A 26,387-nucleotide genomic window follows, 5' to 3' on the forward strand; every position below is an offset into this window, starting at 1 on the left:
AGATTGTACCTACACAGGCACACCTTAAACCAGGAGGGGAAATGGACAGTAGAGTTTTTTTGCTCTTTGCCTTTATTTCTTTCTTCCAGGCACAAAACTGCCACCAGTGGAGCACACCAGTTTCAGCTCTTCAGCCTCAGACTGTGAGGTTTACACAGAAGCTGTGACACTGCACATTGTGTCTCATCTCTAAGTACAAAAATCACCAGTAAAGCTCCTACACCCTTCACGTGACCTATTTCAACTTTTAAATGTTGTTTCTCTCCTAAACTGACTCAGGGTCAGGAAAGTGTTAAACTGTTATTAGCTAAACCAGAACTGAATGACTATTCAGTCGCAGCCAAATCCAAGCTACAATTCAACAGAAAAGGTGCTGATTCAATACTAATCTTATGAAATGGTCACACAAACATGTATGTTTGGTTAAGTAATTTGAAAAACTACTTAAAGTGATGTAATTTTCCTCCTTGGTTCAAGAAGCCTGAGTATACTGGGGATTTTCAAATCAACTCGTGGTGACTCATAGACAATGTACAAAAACTGACCTGAAATACACTTCCTTTTTTTTTTTTTCAGCTGGCAAGTTATTCAAATACACAGAGGTTTTCTTGAGGCAATGTAACTGGAAAAATTAAGGAACAGACAGGAAAACAGCAATGCAAAGGCATATTTTTTCAGATTTAGTTCTGCTAGTGGAACAGGTCAGTGTCTTGAACTACCACAGTATGCTGCCAATTTACCTGAGGAACCTGATAACATGAACACTCTTTTAATTCATTTCAACTAACAAAAGAATGGTAGCATCTTCCTAAATTGTTTGAGCTATAGCTTTCAATTCTAATTATGATTAAAAATTGCATTTTGTGTGAATTTCTTTCAGCAGAAATACTCTGTTTAGCACAAACTGCTGCTTCTCCCTCCCTGGGCTCTCCCAGCTGTATGAACAGAGTTCCTGTAGCTGAGTTGTGAGCCAGATCAAGAAACTGATCACTGTTACAACAACCTGTAAGGAGGAAAGTTAATTTTTAATTTTGAATCATTTCCCTAGTGTAGGGTTACTTGAAAAATGTGAAACAAATCTGGGGGGAAAGAACAAAAGAGGCCAAATTTAAGCTGTGCAGTAACTTGGTGACTGTATCATTGCTTAAGGGGTTTATTCAAGTTTCTGCTCCAAAAGGGAACAGACAGAACTTCTGTGGTCTCTTCTATGATAAGGAAATATTTTTCAAAAAGTGTTTAACGAGCAAGAATGGTCTCACCTTAGGAAGGATCTCACCATGCCAGCTGGTTACCACTTGCTTGTGATTGTGCAATTTTCCTCCTCCTACTGAACTCCCATCACACCCTGATCCAAACTTCTCACTGATAAACCAATTGTACTAAAAATATTAATTTTGCCAAGCAACCTTAGTCTACTTATTTATTGGTTATTTTGTGTGATTTTGCTTTCTTAGCACCACTTTAAAAATGAGTTTCCAGCTCAAGTGAAAAAATAGACACCTGAAATAACTTTTGAAATTCTCATTAAAAGTTCCCTGGTTTTGCATCACTAGGTTAGTATTAATTGGTCTGTGATGTTGACAAGGTTGACAATAAGCACCTCTGAGTGCTCTTACAAATCATTCACTGGGGAGCAACAAGCTAGCCTGAGCTTCACCTGAAGCTCACATCTTTGTTTCTGAATGCCATCATGTGACTAAAGGATTAGCAACTACTGCTCCCAGGGGACAGACTAAAGTATACTTAAACCCTAAAGCAATCTCATTTCACACTTTATGACTGCTTTGTAAGTCCAACTTTATGTGATGGCAATGCACTTTGTAATAACTATGGTAATGACTTACTAGAGTTTAGCTTAAAAAAATTATAAAAACAAACAAAAGTGTATTATTTATATCAGAGATCTTGTCTTGCTGCAGCATATGGAACACAGACCACAACCAAATATTTTTATACTTTGTGTATTGCAAAGTGCTGCACGGTAAACACTCCATAGCAGGGATCCCTGACAACCGAGAATTCTCGCTTGCTCAAAAGAAGCAGGTGCCAGCTCAGAAAACCTGTAAAAGTAGGATGCTGTTTTCTTTGCTTTTCCTGTGATATTTAAATGTAACTCTTCTTGAAAACAAGCAACATCAAGATGCCTTACTGTAAGAACAAAGCATAAATTGCTCAGTACCACAGACTGACAGTGACACCCCCTAATGCCCTTCTTTCCATACTTGTTATTTTTTCAATTTAAAAACTTAAGCTAAATGCAATCAAGTCAATTCCAGACTAAAACAATGGTGAAATCATGTCTACCTATGTATTTTTAGAAACCTCTTACATTTGGATTATTTTCTATCCCAATAAAGCCTTAATGAGAGCTGAAACCCACACCTAAGTCAAGGCTTCACAGCACCCTTCCACAAATAAAATTTGTTTCCTTTTTCTTTCTCCAACACTGTGGTTCATTCATCCAGGAAGCAAGATGGTTTGGAAAACTGATATGGCCTAAATCAACAACAACCTTAAAATGTAATTTCAGTTCAGTCAGCAGAGCAACAAGTCCCAGAGTTGAAAGTGCCAGTATAAGGGAAAAGGATGGAAATGTGACTTAGACCAGGATATGTGGCCTTAGCCCCCCATCCTCAATGCAATGGACAGCAAGGCAAATGAGAAAGCCTGAGTAAACCAGAATTACAATAGAGCACAATTTTCAAGTTCAACCTCACCAAAAAGGCAAACAAAATAAATCTTTTACTGTGAGTGAAGAACTTAACCTTCTTTGAGATTGTGTGGATGGGAAGAAAAGTTTTGCATTTCAAAGTGCAGACAATAAAAAAGAAAATCTTAACTATATCAAGTTTACTTTCATGAGGAGTATTACTTATTCAAATACCATACCTAGTTTTCTTAAATTGTAGATATAAATCCTATTAAAAATGAGCTGCTTACTGCTTGGAGAATAAAACTTCTGTTCTGGAAATATTCAGAAAGTGGTAAGAGGGAAACTAACAAACACATTTGTTCAAATAGTAACAAAAACAACCACAAAAAAAGAAATTAAATAAGCTTTTTAATATGATTTGTGATAAAGGTGGTAAGATTAACAGTCATTTTGGTTCTCCAGGAGCCAGAAACAGCAATGTGTTTTTTTCAGTGAAAGCATTATTTTAGCCTCACAGAAGACATCAGTAAACTGAGACTTAGTTACAATAAGATTCCTGTGATCTAAGCAGGTTTTTGATATCTCAATGTAAGGGGGACAAATATGCAAAATTCTGAATAACATTTCCAACTAGAAACATGTAAGACACTCAGCAAAGCATCACTTAAAGTTTATTCCCAATGCCATGCTATGCCTTTTATTATGGCACTAACAGTTCTGCCAGCATTTGGTGAAACAAGTCAAAGAATTAAATTCGATAAAATGTAAAAACCAAAAAAATTATTAAAAACAGTTGCATGAAGACTTTATTTGATGGATTTAAAAAACAGCTGTAAGAAGGCAGTCTGAGAGAAGGTACAATAATAGAAAGGTGACTGAAGATTGCTTAAGCTGCCATTACCCTGCAGAAATGTGTATCTATACCTTTAGAAGGAACAAGAAAAAAAAATCACCTAGACTGCCAGTCCTTCTCAAAATCTCTGAATGCCTGTACTTTAAATGGTATGGAGTGCAATCAGTGAAGAAAACTGACAGAAAACATAGCAATACTACCTTGTCCCATCTGATAGAACAGGTTTAGAAAAATTGCAGAACTTTGAAGCCTTCCAGTTACATTTATTATCCTGAATGGTTGTTAAAAGACTTCTGATTTTTCAAATCTATTGCCTGCAATACTTTAGCAAGGGCAAATATCTTTAAAACTTAATAAAATCATGGATAAATCTGTTAGAACTTACAATCAGCTTTGAGGAATTTTAATTTTCTGCCAGAGTTTTGAAACATGATGCAGTTGCAACCAACCACTAAAGCCCTGTTTACATTCCAGAAACTTCAACAGATGTAATTAACCCAATCCAGTTACTTAATGCAATAAATAACAGAGGTCAGCTGTGGTTGTGTAAATTCTGATGAACTCCTGCCACGTTACAGTCTTACACAAGTACAAAAAGACACTGTTAGTTGTTTCTTCACTGTAGGACTTTGGGAGATAAAAAAAAAGAAACACTTCCCAACAACTTGCAAGGTAAGAGCTGAAAGGCAAGGATAAGCTGGAGCCTGGCTGTGGGGGACTTGCTGTCCCAAGGCCCTCCTAAGGTGAGACTGCTGATAGCAAGGGCTCTGCACCAGAGACAAAAGCCCAGGGCTGCACTTCTCTTCCCTGCAGGAGTCTCAGCTTCACCACTAGAGTAAGAATCTCATCTCTGTGTGGTTAAATACTTGGTATCACTACAAAGAAAGCTGATAGAGATGTACTATTACGAAACTGTTACAAAATGTATCATGCATTGTCAGAATTCACTTTAATTAGTCATTTTTGTATTTATATTCATTGTATCTGAACATTTTACCACTGAGAGGAGCTCCTAAGACCAAAGGCTTTAACACAAACCTGAAAAAAACCCCAAACCTGTAGATGTCAGAATTCTCCCCATTAAGTAGGGCCTCAGTCTATGACTTTATGCCAAGCAAAGACCATCCAATGAGCAGCTGTCCCTGCTGGGGCAGGGCTGCTCCCAGCAATGTCCAACATCTGCTCAACTCCCCAGTAATCTGGTTCAGTGAGAAAAGCAGGTACAAAACAACCTCTCCACCCAAGTCCTGAGAGCCAGCAGAAGTGCAAAGGCAGAGAGATGTGTGACTGATGATGGCAAGAGGAGAGTTAAAGAGCTCCTTTTCACTGGGCACTAAACAGGCAATGGTTCCAGTATCAGCTGAAATACATAAAAACCTGCATGGAAGCCTATCTGCCACCACAGCTTGCCACTGTTAGCAGCTAAGTTAAACTAGCAGAGAGGATTTAAAAAAAAATTCTTCCAGGTTATTAGGAAGAAAACACTCAGTGGAGAGTTCATTCTTTCCAAAGAGAACAAGTACAAGCGAAGACAGAATTTGCACTGAAACCACAACCTGGAAATGCTTAGACATTTATCCAGAGACCTTGCAAGCCCCATCTTGAAATATTTAATAAACCTTGTTTATTAAAAAGTAGTCCATAAGGCTGGAGCAGAAATATAATAAAATATTTCTGCTGGACATGTCAATATATCATAAAGAAAGGACAAAATATAATCATGCAATCCACAGCCTCTCTCCTTCACTAAAGAGCAATCCTCTGTTCATTTTCTGTTTTTGGATTCCTTGGATTTTGGACTCCTGTTTTTGGATTCTCTTTAAGCTGCCATTTCCCACTTCCAGTTCTCACATGCCTTATGCTTTCTTGCTCTCATCAAGAGAGCAGTGTATTTTAAAACCTTATCTTTAACAAGGCTGCACAGCTTATAAGCAGATCTAAATCACAACTGCTGGAGTTACTGTACTCCTCTTTCCCACCTTACTAGGTATCTGTCCCCACAACTTTTTGTACACAGGCACTTGTGTGTAACAGGAGGGTTAATCAGTTCATGATTCAGGCAAAACCTGGTACTACAAAAAATGGTCAATTTTCTGCTAGATCAGCTACTTGACACAGTTGACTGTGCAACAGCAGAATCATTACAGCCAGCAAAGGAGAAGGGTAGAGAAATGCAGCTGAACATGTATGACTCCATAGCCCTGACCAGCTACAGACTCACTTTATCTACCACAGTATAAAGCAAGAAGTGTCAGTGATGGCTTTCAGCTCTGCTTTCATTCCAGCCTAGCCTCTCTAAATGCTTGCTAACAAAGCTCCACACTTCCTGCACCCAACTGGTGTATTCCTGCCTTCTCTCTTACACCACTCCTGGCAGCTCACCAAGCTGTTTCAGCACACTGAGCTAGTAGAAAACTGCTCATGTTTTATGGTTCAGTTAGTTTCCTGCCAGCTTAGCTATGGAAGGAAGTGGATAAAACTGCTGCACTGAGCAGTTTGACCAGCTCAGGCTGCTTTGAAACCACCACGTTACCTAGACCAACTCAAAGGCTGTGCTCAGACCTGTGTTACAGATTAAACAATGCATGGTTTAGTTTAGCTTAAACTGAACTGCGACCGAATTATAGCAATTAAACTGCTTTTACCAAAACAAGAATGTTCATGAGGAGGTCTGCATCAGGCTAATTGGTATTATAGCAATTAAATTTATTTCCCTACAACTTTCTTTAGACACAGCCTCAGATGAGCTGTACAAACCATGGCTGGGTAAGCAAGTTACAGACTTGCAGCACATCTGCTGCTCAAGTCAAGTCTGTAGTTGTACAGTGCCATGGACTGATCTCTTGCACAGGCTTCTCACACATCAAAAAACCCAAACAAAGCACAAAGAGCTGTGTGCTCCCCACCAGATTTGCCTCGATAGGGTCAACTTCCTCATCTATATCCTTTCCAAAACACACAAAGCAAAACTCTGCACAAGCCAATTTCTGCAAGCGGAGACATTGCTGCCACCATCCCACCAGTTGAGAACTTTGCTGCACTTTTTCTGCCTTGCACAGAGCAGAATAACAGTTTTGAAATTCTGGTTTGTGACTTCTCTGCTGCAGAAATGCTGCACTGAACTATCAGAGAAGCTTGTTTCATCTCAGTAACAGGAGTCCAGGAATATTCATTACACCAGGCCTGTAATGGGGCCAGTTCTTGGAGATGACATTTATGATTCTTTTATTTTCTGTGAGAAGCTGTATTTTCAACTATTATTAAGTTCTATCGCTAATTTACAGATTAGCTTGGGTATACAACAAAGAGAAATGGTTTACAGTTAAGTCTAAAGAGCTCTTTATATCTCACATTCTTCACTGGAAAAAAATAAGCCTGTAAGGGCTTGGGGTGGGTGGTTGTAATTCTTGTCCTTGGAGTGGTGCTGGCAGGGTTTTTATCAACATACATGTTAAATTTAACAAACCAACTAAAGCAAATCAGTATCTAGCTAAACAAATACCAATTCCCTTATTATTAAAGTGATTCAACACTTGCTAAGTTTTATCTCTACTATGGTGATAGAGAAATGCCATTGACATCACTCTCACTGGTATTTAAAGCACTAGGAGAACATCTAGGCATGGACCAGTGGCTTCCACACAAGGACAGCTTGGGTCAACCTAAACCAGCACTGTGGTGAGACTGGCTTTGGCATCAGCTGGTTCAGGGATTTGCAACAACAGTAAACTGAATGAAAACCTGAGTCCCTTTCTGCCAGGTTAAATCCCTCTGAACTGACCACTTCTAATTGTTAAGAGCCCACAATGCAAGGGAACCTGCAAGATCATGTGTGTGAGAAGACTGGGACATGACAGACTGAGCTTTTCAGTAACTATGATATTAAATCAGCTCACTGTCCTAAAAAGCTTTATCTTAATCCTACCAAACAAAAAGCAAAAAGTTTTCTGTGTGTTTAATTCACTGAAACAACATATCCTGAGGTCAGGACAGCACTAGAACTACCAGGAGGAAATGGAAGCTTTTTCTATGGCCCACACACCTGTTTGTGGCTGATTCAAGCACCAGAACCAAAATGTTTACATCTACATAAGCAGATATCAGATTAAGTGTCTTTTAGACATTAATTGTGTCAGAGTAACATAAGTAATGGTTTAGCTCAGTTAAGGCATGCAGAACTCTTATTAGTACTAGAAAGTGGGCCAGAGTTTCTAAGGAGAAATAAAAATGAGATTTCATGAGCAGCTAAATGTATCTAATAACCCCCATTGTATGTTATACCAAGTTCTTATGTTATCAAACTCTTTCACAAACAAACTGATCACTACAACAGCAGAAAAATGTTCCAGCTTTGAAGTTGGTTAGAAAGTTCAAGTGGCTGGGATGTGACAAGCACCACAAAGGAACTAAGTGGTGGTGCACAGAGCTGGGAGCTCACCCCAGTCAGTAGCAATCATTAAAGCAACAAAAACATTTACTTTCTGCTGGCTTAGAAAGCTGAATTACAAAGAGAAGTAAATATTGAAAGCAGTCCAGTAGTGCAGACTGACATATAAGATCAGGAGAGAAGGGAGAACAAGACAGGGAGAAGGAACAAAAGAGCTAGTGTATCTCTTCTGAGGTGTCAGATCACATGCACCACCTCACCTAACCACACCATGAGAACCCAAACTATAAATTTACTGTCTGTTTGTACAAATAAGACCTGAATCCAATTTTATAACCATGTTATCCAGCCAAGCTTCCTCATTAAAAAACATGCAGGTGATCTGTGCCATGTCTTCAAGACAATCCCACCTGCACTTCCAGAGTTAACCAGACTTGTGAGCCCTGCTGTAGGAATGTGAAGAGTGACTGGGTATGTGCCAGAACTTTAAAAGGATGGTAGTAACTATTGCTGCTGGCTTTCAGGTAAACTCAGCTGCAAGTACAAAAGGAGATGGACAGGAATGAATGTCCATGAAATACATACTGCTCAGGGGACTAATTTCTTTGGAAACAGAAATGTTACTGTGATTCTTTATTCTTAGGAAAAAAAATTCATTACAGTAGGAAAAACTACCTCAATAGTTTTGCTAGTACTACTACTTTCTCCTGTCTTGCCAATCTAGAAGCACTACTTTAGAGGAAGCCATGGTAAGTAATACAAGAGGTTTCTGTTTTTTGGTAATTTAACCTTAGTTATTCATAAACCTAAAACAAAACTGAAATATCTGAGTGTGTAGAGTTGATACATAATGAAAACCAAGGGAAAATTAAAATACTTCCTAACATACAGTAGTCATTGTAAAAATACAGTGACTCTTGAGTCTCCACTCAAGAGTAGCTTCATGGTAGATGATACACCTTCACTATCCTGGTTTACAAATAATTGTGTTGTAGAACCTAATTGAAATATTCCTCTTACCTTTGGATCGAGTGGAGATGTCCATCCCCTCCACCACCTCCTGCTCTGCCTTTATTTCCTCTTCAGCCAAGCTGCAGGATTCAAAAAGGTGAATTAGAATACTTTATGGACTGTATTAATCCCATTACTAACTTCTACCCATTAAATTCAACCAACACTGTCAAACACAACTACATTGAAATTTCTGATGAAATGAAAGGTTTGCTGTTTGCCAGAGCTACATTTGATACACTGATACATTGATCAAACCACAGCGAGAAACAATCCAGGTACACACATATGCTGCAAATCACCAAGCACAAAAATTACATTTTTGTACCAAAGACAGTCTTGTAACATGTACTGAAGATTATGGCAATGTATGTATGAACTGTGTGCGTGTGACAGACAAACAGGAATTCTGTTCCTTGCAGCTTCTAATCTCAGATAAACCATGGGACAGATGCCTGCCAACATTTAAATGCTCATCAGCATTCGTGAACAGATTAGCTGAAGTAACAGACTTAGCAACAGGGAACAACTTGCAAAATTAGAAGGTAAAATGTAATTTTTAAAACAATAAAATAAATAATTTTAAGTATTTTGGAACTAGACTGTATAACAGAAAACTGAATATTTATAATTTATTGGCAATACAATTCCACCAACTATTAACTGTAAAGAGTAAACAGTATAGAGTTGTTACCATTCAATCTTACACAGTCAGTTTTCATTTGCTCCAGGCAGGATTAAATTATTACAAAGTACATCTGACTTTCTGATATTCTACTTGTGATATTCTAAAGTGGTGCCATTCAAGAAAACAACTCAATCAATTTGGCTTGTTAAGTCACTTTGGAGAAAGAAGATGGAAGGTAGAGGAAAAATGAACATAATGAACACAGAGTTACACAGCAGTTCTGGAGAAGTGACTACCCCAGATGAAAGGTAAAAGAAAACACATGATAATGAAGCAAATCCAAATTCAAAATGATGGACAAATGGGGCTCTGGAGCTTCAGGCAGGTTCTGCAGTGTCCACCAGAGCACAGCAGCCATGAGGGATGCAGATCCTCTCCTGTACAGGGACAATTTACCCCTCAGTCTGTTAATGGAAGCTGTTGCTGATAGCAGTTTGCACTGATATGGCAGATTATGAATTTGTGCTGCTATGGAGTGGGCTGAGGTTCAGCCACCCCAGCTCCAGGGACAGGGCCAAGAGGGCAGCTGGAGACCTGTGCCTGAGCCAGGGTGTATAAATCTGCCTGAGACACCTCATCAGAGCTCGGAAACAACAGTGAGGACTTGGCTACGTTCACACCAGAGAAACTCTTCAGCCTGACAAACAGTTTATATCAGCAGGAGTTCTGTTACGGGTATAAGTTAAAAGAGACTCCTGAACAAAGTAAAACTTAACAGCAGAAGGTTTTTTTAGTTTGCTATTTGACAAAACTACTTTTCACCAACTGTGAGCTACTGGAGGGTTCAATTGCAATTATTTTCACAGTTCTAAATAGTACAGTTATGTCAGCAGAAATTTTACAAATTAACCAAGCTCAATGTATGGAAAACCCAAAGCTCAGAAGTACCACAAATGCCAGAAATCATTATTCTCTGTCATTTGGATATAGAAATAATTTTCAAAATAAGCTCTTTTAAAGTCACAAAACACCGAAGTTCTATTCTACCAGCATCTACCTCCCAGCTCATGGACTACTCTGATCATTCCAGGAGCAAGTCAAGGCACCCATGTGACCAGAATTATGGTAAATGTGTAGCACAGTTGACTGTAACACAATGCTTCTCAGATTTATTTTGCATGGGCAGATTAAATGCACAACACAGCCAACCATACTACAATGCTCACACATTTACTATGCATGGGCAGATCAATTATTCTGCACATTTGTCACACCCTTTCCCAGGGGCCTCAGCAAAGAGGAGCTGGCAGTGGCCTGGAGACACCAAAACATTTCATGCACCACTTGCCTTTGCCTGTTCCTCTCCTAAGCAAAGGGAAGGGATGGGCTCATGGCATGGGTTCATTGTTCTCTTCCAATGCTGCACTGGAGGTTTCTCCTTCCCCTTCCTCCTTATAAAATCCTATTTCAATATTGCCAAAGTGTAACAAACCCCATCTTTTTAAAACACCACGAGTATATGATCAATAATGCATACAGATATATATGTATTCATACCCAATAATTCTGTAAGACTGGAGTCATCTGGCAGTGCACATTAACTGCTTCTAATTCCAGGTCCAGTTCCAAACACAGACTAGGACACACACTTTACAGAACTCAGGTTGAGCACTTATACTCATTTTACATAGGCTGCTACTGAAAGGAATGGTTTCCCCAATCCTTAACTTCTTGTTCCAGAAATCACGCCCATTTTATCCAAATCAGTTCTGGAATGTAACTCACTGTACAGCTGGACATGCAGAAAATGGGAGAGAACCACACAGGGAGAAAAGGGCACCACCCTTTTAGCAGCCCACATTTAAGTGACATTAAAGCAATCATAATATTCCACACTCATCCAAATCCATCAGGTAATTTTGTTTAAAACATCCTCAAGGGAACATGGTACAACATGAAAGACACAGTGTTGGCACAAATCATTATTACAATCCAGAGAGATGAGACATGAGAGTGATGGATCCACATGGCAACACCATAGCAGGAACTGCTCCCACCTCCCTGACCAAAGCACCAGGAGATGTTTCAGACTGACTGAGGATGTTCTGTGCCCCTGGGCCCAAACCCAGCACTGCAGGGGTTACAGGGCAGGACTCCCACCCATCAGTAACAGCACAGCAGGGTTTTTCAGCTCAGAATGTGTTCCGCTCATATAAGGAGCTTAATTTAGGAAACTGAGTCAGTTTCCTCCATCGCCCCTTAAAGTGCTCTTGCAGTAGTGCTGTAAACAAGACAAAGATTCTTCAGAAACACTTAGAAGATGAACAAAGTATCTTGCAAAATCTCGATACAAAGAATCCTGGAATGATACAAGGCTCGCCTTGGACAGGACCTTAAAGATGGTTTAGTTCCAAACCCGTCCCATAGGTAGGGATGCACACATCACATAAAGGATGCCTGAAAAGAGCCTTCCCAAAGATTTTAAGTATAAATGAGCAGTCAAAATTGCATTCTCCACTTGATAGCAAGGTTCTCCACTTTCCTCAGCAATGGAGGAGCACATTTCCCTATACTCACACCAAATCCAGCAATTACCTACTACATTATGAAACCTGAGCCTCAGAGGAACAGAGGCATCTCCATATTCTCTGCAATTAATTAATCTTTTAAGGGCACAAACATTTCAGTATATAAGAACACCACAGAGACTGTTCTGAAAAAAAAATCCCAATGTTGGTGGGGAACAGTTAAATAAAAGTTGTTAGACATAGCTATAAAAGACACTGAACATTTACAGCTCTTCAAAAGCACCTCCCATTGCTTTATTTGCTGTAATGTATAATGACTTCCACAGCATGACATTGTTTGAATGTTGGCAGCGATGACTGTAGTGGTCATCTTTGAGATTCAAGTTTATAAATACATACCAGCAATTCATAGCAAGTTTACAGTAACTTTTCTAAAGCTGACATCCTCTCATCTTTGCACCCTCCACCAATACAAGGAAAGTTCTGAAAATGCTTTATAAAGCATAAACTTCCAAATGCAGACATTAGCAAAAGATTTCCAATTAAATAATTCAAGCAAAATTAATCAGTTACCTTACTACTACCCATAATAAAATAAAAGGAAAATTAAGACCAGCAGCAAAATAATTAAAAACAAGTATCTCTTTCCATGGAAACAATAACTGTGTGGTCAAGTAGATTATTCTAGAGAGTTTTATTTTGAGAATTCATTTTTACAGGGCTGAGAGCAGCTATTTCAGCCAGTATGTGTTACTGTCATGCATGTATGAATGGGATGCTCTGAAGCTGCAGATCAGAAATGATACTGGAATATACTCAATTGAGTACCTAAATGAATACAACAAATAGCTTATGTAATTCTGAAAGCTACTCTTATTTCTTCATTAAGATGAATGAACACAGAGAAACACATTTTAAGAACACAACTGAAAGTTAAGTTTTGCCAGTTTCCCTGTCAAATGACCAGAAAAGCAATTAATCATTTAAAACTTCCCTACTCATATTGACAAAACTTGCAACAACAACAACAAAAGTTTGGGTTTTTTTCTAAAATGTTAAGCTAATTGGTTTCATACCAACTAGTTTAGCATATCTGAATGAGGGTAGAAGGGGTGGAGGTTATTCCTTTGGGGAGAGTTGGGCACAGAAAGAAAAAAAAAAAAAAAAAGGATTGCAAACAGACAAGATTTATTGATACTTAGGTAAAAATGAAAAAAAAAAAAAAACTTAACAGCCTAATTTTAAAATATGTTCCCTACCAAACTGAAGAGAGAGTGGGTTTTTAAAAAAAAAAATTCAGGTTTTCAAATTTCACATCCCTGAATTATATACTGACTTTTCTGTTTAGGAAAATCATTCCTTTACTAATAGTAGTACTTACCTGAGAAAATGTACATATACAAGAATATATAAAGCTGCTCTAATCCATAGTAACTACAAAGAGCAATTAAAAGTTGCAGATGAACTACTGCACCTTGACATTTAACCAAGAAAAACTGACAGATATGGAAAACCACTCGAAACAGCTAATGCCCACATACACAATCCAGATCTACATCAGGGAATAACACATGAATTTCAGATCAAGAACTACATATTTCTGGAATGCATTTTCCCTTTTAATTAACAGAAAACAAAACAAAAACTGATTAAAGACTATAAGCACTAAAACTGAATTTCATCTTTAAGATAATTCCTGCCTCTCATGCATCACATTTGTGAGCAGCAATTCTAAATAATGATTCAAAAAAAAAAAACAAACCCTGCATTCAATAAAGATTTAAAACCAAAAACCACTATTTGCATGCCATTGCTGAATAAATAGCAGCTTTGTATGAGCACTCACCTATAACAGTCTCTTACTCATCGGTAGCTATGCTATTTATGCAGGGCTCTTAAAATGGCGTCTGCCAGCACTGCACTGCCTCACTCCTGCTCTGGAGCTAAAATGGTAGCACTTTGTTCAATACCAGCAGCTCCTGTTTACACAGCAGGGCAAGATTCAAAGCCAGCGTCTAAATATCAGAAATGGTAAAGAAGGACCAAAGGACACCTGACATCCGAACGTTTAACTAAAAAGGCACAAGATAGGGAGATTTGTGAAGTCACAGGTTACTAAGGAAATCACTCAATTTTAGCTTCACCCTCCAGTGTGAGCACCTCATATTTTGCATTTCCTTTTGCAGAATTCCCTGCAAAGTGCTCCATGTGTATTAAGTAAATAACACTCGGTATTAAGTAATTAATATACACAAAAGGCTCATTCAGATATCTATGTACAGCAATGTTTAAGCTGGTTACCTGTGATAACAAGCAAAGTAACTATTTTTCATTTAAAAACATTTCAGTTCTTTTTAAAACCTTACTCTTATTTGGTGTCTATTCAAAATAGCTGCACAAAAGAGAAAAATCAGGGGAGGGAGGGGGATCCTTGGTGTCACACAGTCATCTTTTAAGTCTATAAACTATACAGCTGAGGCCCAAGCAAGGCAACCAAATAGCTACAGATTTTAGATGCTACAAATATAATTTGAGAACAATCATGCTTGAAAGTAAAGGTTTATATCAGCTGAACTAAGAATGGTAACATCCTGTTACAGCATGGTTTTAACCTCACAGTGTGAAACACAGATGCTCTGACAACAGGCACTAAAGGGTTAACATGAGAATGACAGACAAATACATGAAACTCACTTCCTATGTAGCTATGGCTAAATTAGTCTTTAACCCATGAACACAAGACATGTTTATTAACAAATGTATTTAAATTACTTTCTGAATACAATTTAAAGGGCCAAGCTTGACGGCCTACTGTGCTGGCTTCCAGTCTGCAGACCCCTCAAAGCCAGTGCACCACCACAAAGGGGGTTGCAGACAATACCCAAGTAAATCAAACCTAGTCTAACAGGCTTAAAGTCACTCTAATGGGATTCGTGTGCCCATGGGAAAAATATTGGGGATCCACAAATAAGAAAATTTGAAAACTGCTGTCTACTCCATTTCATATGGGCAAAGGTTTTGTTCAACTTTCAAGATATTTAGGAAATTCAAATCAATACCCTGAATTTCAGACAGAGGAGATCTTTTACTGAGATTTATCTCCCTTTAACCAATTATGCTGGAGTAGTACCACCATTATGGAAAACTGACCACCAGCTATCACTTTTCAGCTACTGAATCCACAGTAGCTGGGAAATGATACAGCACAATACACTGAAAAGCAAGGCAGAACAGGAGAAACAAAGCAACAAAACCAGAAACAAAACAAAACAATAACAAAAACCTCAAGCAAATGTGATATCACAAAATGGAAGACAGCTCAGGAAGATGAGCCAGTTGAAGTTTGTGGACATGATATGAAGGGCTAAATTTGTAATGTAATCTATCTATTTCTGCTTTTTGAGCATGAAGTTCCTTTCATTACATGCTCTCTTAGTAGCAACGTAGGTTTTCTGCCACATTTCATACTCCTACCTACTGTGGGGGGGGGGGGTGACTGCTACATTTGGAGTGGTTTATACTCTGCATTTTTTTCATTTCCAATATGTTAAGTAGTGTCATTTGTTTAAAGAAATTACTCAGCTTTTCCCTAGCACTATTTAGCTTCCAAGTGAAACAGTCTGCCTGCAAAGAATGAAAAAGGCATGTAGCTTTTAAAAAGCTACTGTTTTCACCATGATTTATAATCCAGATCACTCCTTTGTTTTCCCCCCACTCCATTCTTTGTCCAGTTAATTACAAAAGTAACTGGATGTTGGCACTAAATAATAATGCCTAATCATATTCATCCTGGGCAATTCAAATTACTCTCTAGTAGCCAGAAAACTTACAGTGTAATTATACGATTAACTGCTAGTTATAATCAGAATAATGGCCATTTGCTCCAAGCTGAATAAACCTCAGCTGCATTGCTTCATACATGTCCTGTCTAATTGTGATTGTAACAAGATCCAGGCCAGTAAAATCTTGGGGAGAAAGCATACGTGCTTTTTCCCCGCATCTGTCACTTAAAACAAAAACCCACATTCCATCTGTCCTGAACAGAAAAAACAGCTCATTACGCAACCTAGGGAAGTGAGCGATAACACTGTACCTTGACAAAGCACCAAAAAATATATACATCTGAAATCCTTCAGCCTGGCTGAATTTGCTTTGCCTGGATGGAACAAAGATGGCAGAAATTTCCAGAAGGCCTTTCTCAGCCCTGCCACTGCAATTGTCAATCTTTAACCTGCCTGCTGCGGCAATTGGCTCCGGCGCTGGCGGAGCAGCGCCATTGGGCTGAGCCGAGGCACAGCGCTGCTGTCTCTACCTTGCCTCAGACATCTTGCTGCAATGCAGACATTTGTTTTTTGTGAACTGTGAAAGAATTACACTCGAGTGGTTGAAAATAGTGAACTTTTAACAGACTCACGATGCTCCGTTTCATTACATGCACGAGGGCAGCTCACACAAATGCGCTCCACTGTCAGCAGCGTGTCTGGAGGTGCAGATTTGAAACAGATCCTGGTTTAACAAAACCTGTGGGAGCCATTTTAATGCAAGCTTTCTGATTGCAGATCACTTACCCCTGCTTCCTCACATTAAACAAATATTATGTTGTTCACTCCTAAAGGCTGAAAGTAAACTGCTCACATGTATAAACTACTACTAGGAAAACTGTGTCCAAATGTAATTTCTGTTTTTTAGCAACTGAAGAACAAAAACCAGAATAACTTCTTAGCTCTGTCAGCACTTTCATGTATGCTGAAAAATGCATTAAGAATGCATACAGAAACACTATCACATGAAATTCAGTGGTACCCCAGCAGTATTTCAGGTTTCAAATTGAACTAGACATTCTTATAATCTAATCCTAGGGGATGGGGGGGGGGGGGGAATGGAGGGTGGGGGGGGGAAGGAAAGCTTTTAACCAAAGTGAGATATTCAAAGTAAGATACACTGGTAAACAAGCAACCAGAGGTAAATTGCTATGTCAAAAGAACATTATCAAATACATGGCAAGGGTCTATAAAAGTTTGCATGTACTGTGCCTCAGCACAGTCATTTATTTGCAAAGCCAGCCTAGCTTTCAGTTCTTTCCTAAAATAATGAATGTGTATGGACTGTTAAAACAAGTGCAAAAATTACATGAAAAGCACAAAAGAGCATCCTTCCCCTGCTTTTGTAACAGCCCTGGTGATCACTGAAAAACAGCTTGTTCAAACAAGCATGCAGACGCTACAATTAAAATCTTTATAAAGAGCAGAAAATGTTCCTAAATTAGTTATAAACCAAGCAAGCTTGTCTGAGGTTATACTTTGCATAGTATCAGAAACATATGCTCATTAAGTGTTATTTACTTTACTTCATAAGGTCACTTCATTGCTGAGCACTAGCACTTTCATCACACCCGAAAAGCCCAAGGAACGGTGAAAACGCGCTTTACCCTGCAAGCATGGTAATTAATGATCTAGGAACAAACAGCAAGTAGAATATTTTTCACTGGCCTGAGGTAAACAGGAAGTAAAAGCTTCAAAATTTAGAGACAAATTATCAGAAAAACAGTGCATTCAAACAGAGCAGTTTACATGTACAAGTCCCTTAAAATGGACGCTAAGCAAATCTGATCTTTTATATGACTAACCACTAACATCACTTCATCTACTGCACTGACTGACCCAGTAAAAGCAAAATGTTTGGAAAAGTATTAAAAATGTTCAGAGAGTAGCATGCTGCTTACTTACCAACTGTTCAAGCACCCATCTCATTTTTCCAGTTAAGGAGATACAACAGGCTGGCAGATTTGGGAATTGATCAAAAAGGAATTTCTTGAAATACTTACGTAGCATTTAACCAAAAGTTAAAAAAAATAAAAGGGAAAAAAAAAAGACCCAAGAACGAACAACATGTACTACTGTCATGAACCACACATGATTTTATATCTTCTGGACTCCACAACACAGAACTGTGGCTGATACAATGTAAAACAAAAAGGCACAGATAAAAGTTGCATTAGTTTATTTGAACTATGCAAAACAAGAAAGCTAACAGTTCAAAAACATTTTCCATAAAGCATCAGATTTGTAAACAGATGCACTGCTGCGTTTTACTGAGCAGCACTCCATTTCCAAAATCTGCAGCATAAAAACTCCCTTTTAAAGGAACAAAATATTAACCATACATTGTCCCTCAGAAAGAGAAAAGCGTTGTATTAACTACTCCTGCAAGAAAAAAGGTTCAATAATCATTTTAAGTTAAGATAAGCTGCATAAAAAACATGATGCAACAGCACACCACCACCTAGGCCCAATATCTACAATCTGCCATTAGCACTTTTTGCTGATGCCTAGGTTTTTAAAAATCCCATATTTTCTTAGAGATAACTTATCTTAGCTGTTCCATTCACTGTTTAGAAAGGTAAACTTGCCTGTTCCTCTGTCTGCCATTATCCCTGCTTGACTCCCTGTAGGGCAGTTAAATGCATCTGCTCCCTAGCTTCCATTTTCTCTCCAGCAGGCATGTGACACAACAGACAATAGTGCTGGCAAACTGCTCAGAGACAGAAACCTCCTTTGGAATACCAGGATCTTGATAAACTCTAAAAACACCATCCTCCTGTGAAGAAGTAGGCATGCCAAGGCTTTGCCAGACTGTAAAATAAAGCTGTGGCTAATGGCTACTAACCATGTGACCCAAGAAAGCAAATTTAAACAGTTCCAACTTAATATAAGTGCTGTGGTGTGAGTTTTGCACGAGAAATCACAGAGAATCACACTCTCAACCCACAACTCATAGGTCTTAGAGAAAAAGCAATGTAAAAAGCAAGGCTTACCTCTGTGGATGCATTGTTAACACAGTGTTATGTCAATACTTATAAAACATGGAGGACAGGCTCTCAGTACTCGGGCAGGGAGGGCTTGGCACTTGGGCTTGATGATCTGTCTTCCCCATGAAAGCCGCCCCCGGATTGGCTGCCCCGGCAAATCCGCATGTAAAGCGCCAGGGGATTGGCTGAGACACTTCCTGAGCGATTATCTTTGTGCGGCTCCGGGAGCAGGAGCCATCCCGGGCTCGGAGCAGGCCGGCGCGCTAGGCCCGGCTCGGCTCGCCACAGCCGGCCCCGCGCCGCCCGGCCCCGGGCCCGCGCCGCCCGCCTCGGGGCAGCGCCCGCACCCCGCCGGCCCCGGCAGATGCGCCCCAGCCTGCCGTTTGTTGGGTGTTCTAAACGCGAAGGAGGCAGAGTTTGCCCAGGTCGCGAGAGCTGTTCTTTTGTTTGCACGGGAAGCGAAATTCGCCTTGCTGGGGCTCTGCTGGCCGGGAAAGCGAGGCCACAGGCAGGGAGCAAACCTTACCGAAAGTGCATGTGCACGGGAGGGGCTGGAATTAATAACTCAGGATTCAGAGAAGGGTTCTCCTGCTCCAGAATTTAAATATATGAACGTGCAGCAGAGCAGCCATGTCCCTACAGTGTGATTTCCTCACATATCACGGTATGCTGAGTCCTAATAGGAAAAGGGAGCCTTAAACAGGAACACTCCTGTCTCCTTTTCCCAAAAAGCATTCCAGAACTGAAATTGCTTTATCACAGAGCATTGCTACCACTTGGTGCAGGCCTTCCCTGCGTTTAAAACGCTGCAGAGCAAAACTAAAAATATCCATGTCACCCCAGACTGAGATCTCCAGTCCTCCCCCCCGGCCCCCACCTTTCGGCCTGCCTGGGCTGTTACACAAAAACTGACTTCCTTAGGAGCGGCTGCAACTGCAGCTTCCTGTCCGTTAACCCTGTAGGACTTGGTGCTTTTTAAAATGCAGCTCAGGCCCTGAAAATTCACACCGGTTTCTCTAGCGGCAAGATATCAGTCTGCCCCCACGAAAACATTCGCGTAGCTTTTCAGCTAATCCTTTTTTTTTTTTTTGCTTTACCTTTTTTTATCTCCTGCGAAAATGCTGCGAATGAAACAAGATGAGAAAGCAGGGTGTAAGGAACCGGTTTGATCTTGGGCCAATTTCCAATCTTTTCATTAAAAAATGTGATTCTGTTCTATTCCCTAATGCGGTGAAAGTGGGAGGATTTATCATTATGCCAAGAAAGAAGTCTTAACTCCAGATGAAGATCTTAAAGGTTAAATTTTTAGAAAGGCTCCAACATGCCTTTGTATTATTGTTGAAAATTTTGCATCTGTGTTATATAGCTCTGTATTATCATTCTGTAGCCATGAAGATTGCAATGGAAATTGCAGATGAAAGGGTGATTCTGAAGCATATTGAATATCAAATAATTATTTATTAAACAAAAGAGGAAAAAACAACAAACAAGGGAAGGTGTAGAGGGAGACGCTTAACATTGAAACAATAATTATTAAATAATGAGATAGAATAACCAAAGAAAAAGAAACATTCTTCCAGTACAACATGCAGGATCTCAGATTGTGCATAACCAACCATAAAAAGCCCTCTTCCATAAATCTACGACAGTTGCAAACAGAATATGCATGTCACGTTTAGTCGAGTGCTGATAATCCCAGAAACAATCACCACAACAAAACCTAGTGCCCTCCCTTACCTCCATACAGCACCTCTCAGGATAGAACTACTTTACCACACAAACCTCACTGCCTGAGAGCCGACGTGACTCATAACTGTGCCACTCAGTAAAATTAGTCATCCTGCTCTGCATTGTCCCATTCTGCATTCAGATTATTCCTTGTGATAGCATTGTCACAGGGAGCTGCCACAGCAGCCATCACTGTGCTTACACTTCTGTGTCTCTGCATTTCAGGCTGCAACAGCAGATTAACAGCCCAGAGTATAAATTATTGTCTCATGAGGAATTCTGGAGTCCCTGCTGGAAGCATTTTCTCTTTTTAGATTTTGCAATGTTTTTCAGGGCAGGGAGCAGGAAGGCTCATGGATACACTGACCGTTTGTTCTGTTTTAGGAATGAAGCAGAAACTGGGGAGAGTGCTGCTATAAAGGGAATCACACAGCCCACTACAGCAGCAGGGGCATACTGGAAATTCATGACATTCAGTGAATACTTGCATCAGTTTCAACAGTGCAAACCATTCAAGATAGATTTCTTTTTAATTGAACACCTAAAGGCCTAAGTTGCTCAGAGATAGTTGCCCAGCACACAAACATCCAAATTTTGATTCCCCTAAGCAGTAAATGTGAGGATTGTCAGCCATTAACATTTATGCTCATTGTGTGACTGCTCTACTCTAATATTATTCTCTCTCTCAAAAAAAAGAAAATCCTAATCCCTATGAAGAACAGCATGAGAACAAAACTAAATACACAGAATTTGTCAATGCTTTGTGCTAACCCAGACCCGACTCCGGGAATGTTGTAATGCTGATGGTGCCTGGGAACGCTGCCAAGCTGACACACTTGGGCCTATCAGGCAGAATGAGCACACAGTGGAGACACAGGCAACAGCAGCCTGAGGAAAGGCCTAAGGCCCCTCTCGATTCAAGGAAGCAAAAATGCAAAAGAAAAATTTATAAACCTGCAGTCATTAGCAGGAACAAAACCGTAGAAAGCACATCAGACACATACAGCATGTATATTCAGCCACTCAGCTACTCTGCCCAAAAAGACAAAAGAATTCTGTCAGGAATCAAAGGGGAAGCTTGAAATATATTTCTCTTTATTCTCTTGTCCTCGTGCTTATTTTGCAGCAGGAGGTACAAGCCTGGTATAGAACACAGGTACATCTGGAAAATACAGATTTTTGTCTTATGTCACCATGATTGCATGTCCTGCTACAGCTTGGTAATTTCTTTTACATTGGAGTAGTGATTTTTTTTTCTTGGGGGGAGGGAAGGAAATGTAAAGAAAACAAAACAAATTTAAAAAGAGCTTGAGAGGGGAAGCTAAAAGCTTTGCTAAAGCAGAAAAGAGGGCAGAGATCAGATTAGCTTGTATTTGTCCTTTTCAATTCTTTGGAAATATTAAGGGAAAACAAGGGGGAGGGGAAAAAGGCTAAACAGAGAAACCAAAGGAAAGATGGAAAGCACATTCAGGCAAAAGAAAATTAAAAGACAGTAATGTTAAAAGTGCAGCTCATTATACAGGTCTTTGCAAAGAGCTCTGCCCACTGTGTAGCATCTCCAGGAAGCACACACACCAGGCATCACAGGCTTATAAGAGACTATACTGCATAATATATACCAGAGCCTTCAAATTAAACAAAAACCAGTAAGGAAAATGTCTGCCTGTATGACAGAAGCAGGGGTTGATACTTACCCCTCCCTACAGTGGCTGCATCATCACTGACAGAGATGGAACATGAAATGATGGACAAAAGATGGAGCATTTTGAACAGATACACAAAAGGAGAAGTGTCATATTTTTCAAGTATAATAAATAAATAGATAAAAACAGGGGAAAGAAAATGCATTAAGAGCATGTAGCTCAATCTGGTATTTCCAAGTCCTTGGCTGATTTTCCTGATTTCTAGAGTAAGAACATAAAACATTGTCATTCAGTGTCTTGGAAAAAAAACTCTTCAAGTTTTTCCCCACTTATCATTAATCTGACAAAGTATAAGTAACTGCTTGATGACCAGTAGATCACTGTTCAGTACAGAATCCAACAATAAATGTCTGTAAAAACAGTTCCTCGATTTTTAAAAGTAGACTGGATTCTGAAATTAGTGACCTGTCAAAGAAGGTTGGTAATTTCATAAATTACTGGAAACTACAGGAGAAGGTAGTATGAACAGCAGGCCCCTGGTTTGCCTGGGAGCTTAAAAGGCTTTGCATGCCTTGGTCCTTCTGAAGAGCAGCTTTCAGTACTTTGGGTTGATGTTCCTTGTTCTGGATTGAAGTGGTCACTCATTGTCTGCAGATTAAAGCCTGGGTCAGTTTGTAACACACAACTGAATATCTGCTGCATTATCAAAGTGTCTCTTGATGGCCATTTTTAGTGTGCTGTGCAGTTGCTTCATGTATATTTCTTTCCAAAGGAAATCTCCATTCATGTTCAATCATCTGCCAAAAATACCTGGAGGGAAAAAAAAGCATCTTTGAGCAAGCCCTTTAACAGCTGTAGCTTTTTAAAAGAATTTGTAAAAGAAGTGCTATGTTTTCTTAAGGCATAAGCTCATTTCATCACTTTCACCCCCACTTTGATCAGTCTCTCCACAATTAAACAGCTGGGCTGTTGGATATTCTGCATAAAATTGAATTTTCATTATTATGTATTTAAACTTTATGCTCTATATTGAAAGCCTAACAGATACAATTGCTTTCATATTTTCTATGCAGACAAATACTTTTCTAGTTCCCCAGAAAGCAGCTGTGAGCCACATGCAGGGGTGGTGCAAGTCAGGCCTGGAGCACGGTGCAGGTGAACAAGTGGATTTATCAGCCCTGCTCTGTGGCCATGGAAATGTAAATACCCTGCATGAGGCCTGAGTACAGAATCTTGAAAGAAGTTTGTACTTCACCAAGTGGTTCTAACGGCCAAGCGTGAGACATGTTGTATATATCACTTACTCTGGCATGGGGCACTTCTAAAGGAAACAAAAGGAAGTCGCTGCTATTAGGGAGGAATTATTCAGGGCTACATAATGCTAAACTCCAATCCTATTACCGGGATTTCTTTCTTGATTTTTTCACATTCAGGAATCAGTTGGTTAGCAATAATCAGATGACATGACTTCTTTCATGTTTTGGTTTGTTATTACTATTGTTTTAATTTAGGTTTTTTAAATTAAATCTGATCATATTCCAGAAGCTAAAGCTTATACCAAAGATGTCAATTGACAGAATTACAAAGATAAACTTATTACATTATTTTTTCCTGCACAACCCACTGCAGATTCAGACTATATCACTTTCACTTTTAACCTCCTTCTTGTTCCTCCACACACTAAATTCTGTTTGGCTTCAGCTTCAAGGCTCTGCACATTCACACCTTTCTCCTCTCTATGTGCTATTCCAATTTTCAGTTTTGTGGTTTACCTCTCACCAGCAAAAAGCCCTTTCTTTTTCCACCACAAGTTTCTTTTCTTTTTCAGTCAGACTTACTGGCTTAAGCATCTCACCCTTCCTTCCAGCCACAGCACTCAGCTGCACTTCGAGCAGAACTGTCTGTGCTGCGACACTGAGAGCAGTGAATCAAAGATTTATTGTGTTGACTTCAGCCAGGAAAGGCTCCAGTTCACACCAGTTCACACTGCTAACTGTTGTCATGGCAGGGCTGGGAGCAGGAGTGAGCAGCACCAGGTGATTGGAACAATCACTACCACTATGAGAAGTTTCTGTGAAACTATGTGATTAAGCACTCTATCCAGCTTTTCACCCCACTTGTGGTATTAACTCGGTTTTCTTCATGTCTTAAGGACACTGTAGATCTGACTTTTTGTCTCTTCAAGAATTAAAAAAGCCTTTGAAATAGAATCATGTCCCTGTAAAGAAGCAACACGTTTTCGAGCTGTGGCTTTGCGTTCTGATGCCAGGTGAAAGCCTTGTCTGTAATTAGCACACGTCACTCATTAATTAGCATGTACATAAACTGTTGAATTCATTCTGCCACCTTTAGAGATTGTTATTTTTCTTGCACTGCTGGACTTACAGCCAATGTTTATTGAGTTCCCCTTATCAGGTGACAAAAATGAGGACATTCCTGAGATAAAGGCACTGCAAAGTTGTTTTCAACAGTTGTTTCATTTTGTTTACTGTAAAGAAATGCACACCCACATGAAAGTAATTCTGAAAGAGCAGAACAAATAATGCTCTATTTAACCTACTTGCCTTTAACAATCAAATCCAAGTGTGTGCTAATTATGTACATAAAATAAGTCTTAAGTATGTCACTAGTCTGCAGGTTTTGTTACGAAATAATAACAAATCTCACAGTATCCTCATATGGCATTAGAGTGGACAGATGTCACAGTTGAGGGGAGGCAAAAGTGAATCTGTATACAACATTTTAACCATATAAAGAGCACTTGGAGATATTTACATGTGTATGCATTGGTTCAAAACTTAATATTGATAGATAGCATAGAATACCACAAACATTTCAAATAAAACCCAAAAAATTACCTTTTTCTGATGGCCCAAAATCCAACAAAAGGACTCTGACAAACAAATGCAGCATGTCTTAAGAACAGAGCAGCATGTCCTAAGGTAGGGCTCTCAGCAGAAACTTCAAACACAGCTGCATGTATAATTTAATATACCAAAACTGGTCCTCCATAACTCATGTATAAAAATTTAAAATTCTCCTTAATATTGCTTCTACTTGCAAACATTTGCAAAGCAAACGCAATCTCTAAATAGCAATTCTTTGAAAAGTAAGCTCGTCATTGCTCCTTGTTCCAAACTCATTCTTTTAATTGAAAAATGTTACCTACATATGGTTTTGTATTTTGTTTTTCATTTAAAAATATTATGAAAGTTTACATAACTGTCAAATATCTAAATATTCCTATTTTGTACAGTTTTTATAAGCACTTGAAAACAATGTGCATTATTTAAAGAAAAAACAAGTTCTAGTGCAGAATGACCAGCTTAGCTCTGTAACAAATTTCAAACCTACAAATCGTTCTGTTTATTCTCAAAGGGCAATTTGTACAATTTGAGCCCTGGACTAAAGATCTCTGTAGATTTGTGTATAGTGTATCTTATATTCTCTTCCTACTTCTGCATGCAATTTATTGAACTGGCATCATGGTCTTGACTTGGATGTTTCTATATAATAAATATTTACAAATAATCCTCTTTATACACACATAAAAAGGACATTTAGACCTAATAGGACAGACAATTAGCAGAGAATTAAAAAATTATCTATTTCTACTCACTTTAATACTTACCAATAAAATAGCCTTGTTGCATAGAATGACCAAAAGCTTCTTTTCCCTATTTTTTTTTGTGTGGAAAGGAATAGTAATAAGGCCACAAAATTGGTATTTTCCCTCCTTCAGGTGCGAATTTGTGTAGGAGTGCAGCATCCCCTAGCGCTCATTTGGGGAACATTACACTCACTAAAAAAGCCACTTTTTTAGTGAGGTCCCCATGGAACATCAGTCCTAGGATTTGGTGGGAAAGAGGAGCTTCCTAAAGCATTATCTTCCTCCGTGCACATCAAATACCTCCTGCAATAATTTAATTCTGTGAAGACAAGCAAATAAAAAGCATTTGACATAATTTCTGATTCTCAGTCTGGATATGGTTTTGGCCATATAATTTATAGTTTAATATCAAGTATTGTAGCAAATCTTAGTGAAAGTGGCAGAAAAGACACAGGCTAGAAGCAAACGGGTTCTTGTATGGTGCAGCAGCACACAGAAAATCCTGAATAACCTGGGCCTCCTACTAGAATGCACAAAG

The 26,387-nt window shown here is 39.2% G+C and overlaps 1 protein-coding gene and 1 long non-coding RNA gene across 16 annotated transcripts in view; both read right to left on the bottom strand.

Annotated features, from left to right (window-relative positions):
* The window catches only part of ZMYND8 (zinc finger MYND-type containing 8), a 49,526-nt gene extending 29,703 nt beyond the window's left edge, over positions 1 to 19,823 (bottom strand). For 6 of the 15 annotated variants that reach the window (XR_010348353.1, XR_010348352.1, XM_064391364.1 and 3 more), the window contains exons 1-2: positions 18,875 to 19,127; positions 8,914 to 8,984 (exon numbers count right to left, since the gene is read on the bottom strand). Coding sequence is in view for 11 of the 15 variants with exons in the window: in XM_064391364.1 (XP_064247434.1) it covers positions 8,914 to 8,984; positions 18,875 to 18,888 (85 nt within the window). In the remaining 4 variants the exon portion in view is untranslated. The other 9 variants (XR_010348355.1, XR_010348354.1, XM_064391368.1 and 6 more) reach the window with 7 other exon arrangements.
* Positions 19,824 to 21,669: 1,846 nt separating this feature from the next.
* LOC135281972 (uncharacterized) lies at positions 21,670 to 25,080 on the bottom strand. The gene is made up of 2 exons (XR_010348357.1): positions 24,078 to 25,080; positions 21,670 to 23,049 (listed from the first exon to the last, which is right to left on the bottom strand). It is a non-coding gene; the product is annotated as an uncharacterized LOC135281972 (long non-coding RNA).
* Between the last annotated feature and the right edge of the window lie 1,307 nt (positions 25,081 to 26,387).

Source organism: Passer domesticus, chromosome 16 (genome assembly GCF_036417665.1).
Source record: "Passer domesticus isolate bPasDom1 chromosome 16, bPasDom1.hap1, whole genome shotgun sequence".
Lineage (NCBI taxonomy): Eukaryota > Metazoa > Chordata > Aves > Passeriformes > Passeridae > Passer > Passer domesticus.